Source organism: Eimeria acervulina, genomic scaffold (assembly GCF_000499425.1).
Source record: "Eimeria acervulina Houghton genomic scaffold, Eah_scaff220, whole genome shotgun sequence".
Classification (NCBI taxonomy): domain Eukaryota; phylum Apicomplexa; class Conoidasida; order Eucoccidiorida; family Eimeriidae; genus Eimeria; species Eimeria acervulina.
The window spans coordinates 20,274-22,773 of record NW_013550017.1 but is presented as its reverse complement, the minus strand read 5'-3'; the positions used below and the strand labels follow the sequence as shown (position 1 = coordinate 22,773).

Genomic DNA, 2,500 nt, shown 5'->3' with positions numbered 1-2,500 from the left:
TGCTGATGCTGCTGCTGCTTCAGGGGTTATAACATTGGCGTTCGTTTGGTGGATGAGTTTTTGTCTAAGACAAATATTGGGGCCTGCGAGAGCTTCAGGGAAACAGCTGAAGTCATTGCGAAGGTAGAAATTAGGGTTTAGGGTTTAGGGTTGGGAGGGGTGGAGAGGGGCAAGGAGAGAGAGCAGCTGCTGCTGCTTGTGATGTTGATGAATGTGCTGCTGCTGCTGTTGCTGTTTCTGCCGCTGCTGATGCGTCTGCAGTGTGCGCTGCTGCTGTTGCTGCTGTTGCTGCTGCTGCTGTTGCTGCTGTTTGTTGCTTATGGCGTTGCTTGTTGCTTTCGTCGCCCCGACTGTCTCTGCTGCTGGACTAATTTGTTTGTTTGTTTGTCTGTTTGCTTTGTTTGTTTGTTTGTTTGTTTTGTTTGTTTGTTTGCTTGCTTTGTTTGTCTGTTTTGTTGTCTTTATTTGTGTATTTGTTTATTTATTTATTTACGATTTATTATCAACAAATTTGTTACAAACATACTTTATATTTATTAATTATATATATATATATATATTTAGTTAATAGTTATAATTACTAAGTAGATAAATATTTATAAATATATATACGTACATATACATGTATATATATATAATATATATATATATATATATATACATATATACATATATACATATATATACGTACATATACATGTATATATATATAATGTATATATATATATATACATATATACATATATATATTTTTATGTTTGTTTACAGTTAGGGTTTAGGATGTTTCTTGGGGTGTCTGCTGAGGTTTTATCGTCGCCTAACGATGAAAGAAGCTGCACTTTTGTTTTTTCATCAAATCCCCTGGCAGACTTTGTTGAATTGCCTCCTTCTCTGGCTTCTCTTTCTTATTCAAACCTCATTTGCGGGGTTATTAAAGGAGCCCTAGAACAGGTATTTATCTTACGATTTAGGGTTTAGGGTTTAGGGTTTAGGGGCTGGGTTTGGGATTCAGGGTTTAGGGTTTGGGGTTTAGGGTTTGGGGTTTGGGGTTTAGGGTCTGGGGTTTAGGGTTTGTGGTTTAGGGTTTGAGGGGTAGAGGTTGTCTTTCTTGGCTCTTGTTGTATGCATTGTCTTTGGGGGGTTTGTTTGTTTCTTTGTATCTGTTTTAGGGTTTAGGGTTTAGGGTTTAGGGTTTGTCGCTCTCTGCTTGTTTGTTGTTTGTCTACCTATTTGTTTGTTTTCGTTTTACTTTCTCCTTCCATCCGCGTCTTTTCTTCCTTCCCCCACGTCAGTCCAGGGTTTAGGGTTTAGGGTTTAGGGTTTAGGGTTTGTGTGCGTTGTTTAGTTGCGGATGCGGGTTTCCTGTTACTTCGTGAAAGATATGCTGAAGGGCGACGATGTCTATGAAATTAAATTGGAGCTCAAAGAGGCGAGCAAACAGCTGCTGCTGCTGCTGCTGCTGCTGCTGCTGCTGCTGCTGCTGCTAATCTTGCTGCTGCTGCCAGTCATGCTGCTGTTGCTATTAATAGTGCTGCTGCTGCTGCTGCTGCTGCTGCCAATCGTGCTGCTGCTGCTGTTGCTGCAAATCACGCAACTGCTGCCGCTAGCGCTGCTGATGCTGCTACTGCTACTAATGCTGCTGCTGCTGCTGTTGCTGCTGCTTCTTTAAAGAGCAGAGCATTAGTAAAGGAGTTTAGGGTTTTGTTTGGTTTGTGTTGTTGGGGTGTATGCACAGCTGATGAAGGAGGAGTTCCAGGACGACGACGATGCGTAGAAAACCCTAAACCCTAAACCCTAAACTGCGCAGCAGGGTTTGTGTCTGCTGCTGCCGCAGCTGCTGCAGCAGCTGTTGCAGCAGCTGTTGCAGCAGCTGTTGCAGCAGTTGTTGCAGCAGCACTTTGGTTTTGTTTGCGGGGAAGAAGCAATTAAAGACAGCAGCAGTCTCTGTCTTTGTTGCTTTCGTCTGTCTTATCTGCTGCTGTCTCCTGCAGCAGATACAGCTGAGTGTAGATTCTTTTGTTTGTTTGTGCACATGTTGTGGAGGGAAGCAGCGAAGCCCTCATCAAAGACACAAACCCTAAACCCTAAACCCTAGAGCAGCAAACCTGCTGCTTTTTTCTGCTGTTTCTTATATCTCATCTTCTTCTTTTGCTTCCATACTGACTTCACTCATATATATATATATATATATATGTATATATATATATATATATATACATATATATATAGATATATCTATATATATATACAGAAATATATATATAAATACTATATATATCTAGATATATGTATATAATAATATTTTGTTAGTTTGTACTTGGATATATAGTAGCAGCAGCAGATGCAGCAGCAAAGAGGGTTTTCGTTGTTTTTCAGTCTGTGTAAATATAATTATTAATAAACAAATTGCTCCAAAAGAAATGTTATATATATATATATGCTTATTGTTATATATATATATATATATATATATATATATATGTGTTTATTTTTATATATA

General features: G+C 39.1%; 1 protein-coding gene across 1 annotated transcript in view; it reads left to right on the top strand.

Moving 5' to 3' along the window:
- Positions 1-1,774, top strand: part of EAH_00026350 (trafficking protein particle complex subunit 3, putative) — a gene marked incomplete at both ends in the record, with an annotated part of 2,532 nt that extends 758 nt beyond the window's left edge. The window contains 3 exons of the mRNA XM_013396537.1: positions 24-123; positions 805-951; positions 1,736-1,774. Coding sequence (XP_013251991.1) covers positions 24-123; positions 805-951; positions 1,736-1,774 — 286 coding nt within the window. The remainder of the gene's footprint in view (positions 1-23; positions 124-804; positions 952-1,735) is intronic.
- Between the last annotated feature and the right edge of the window lie 726 nt (positions 1,775-2,500).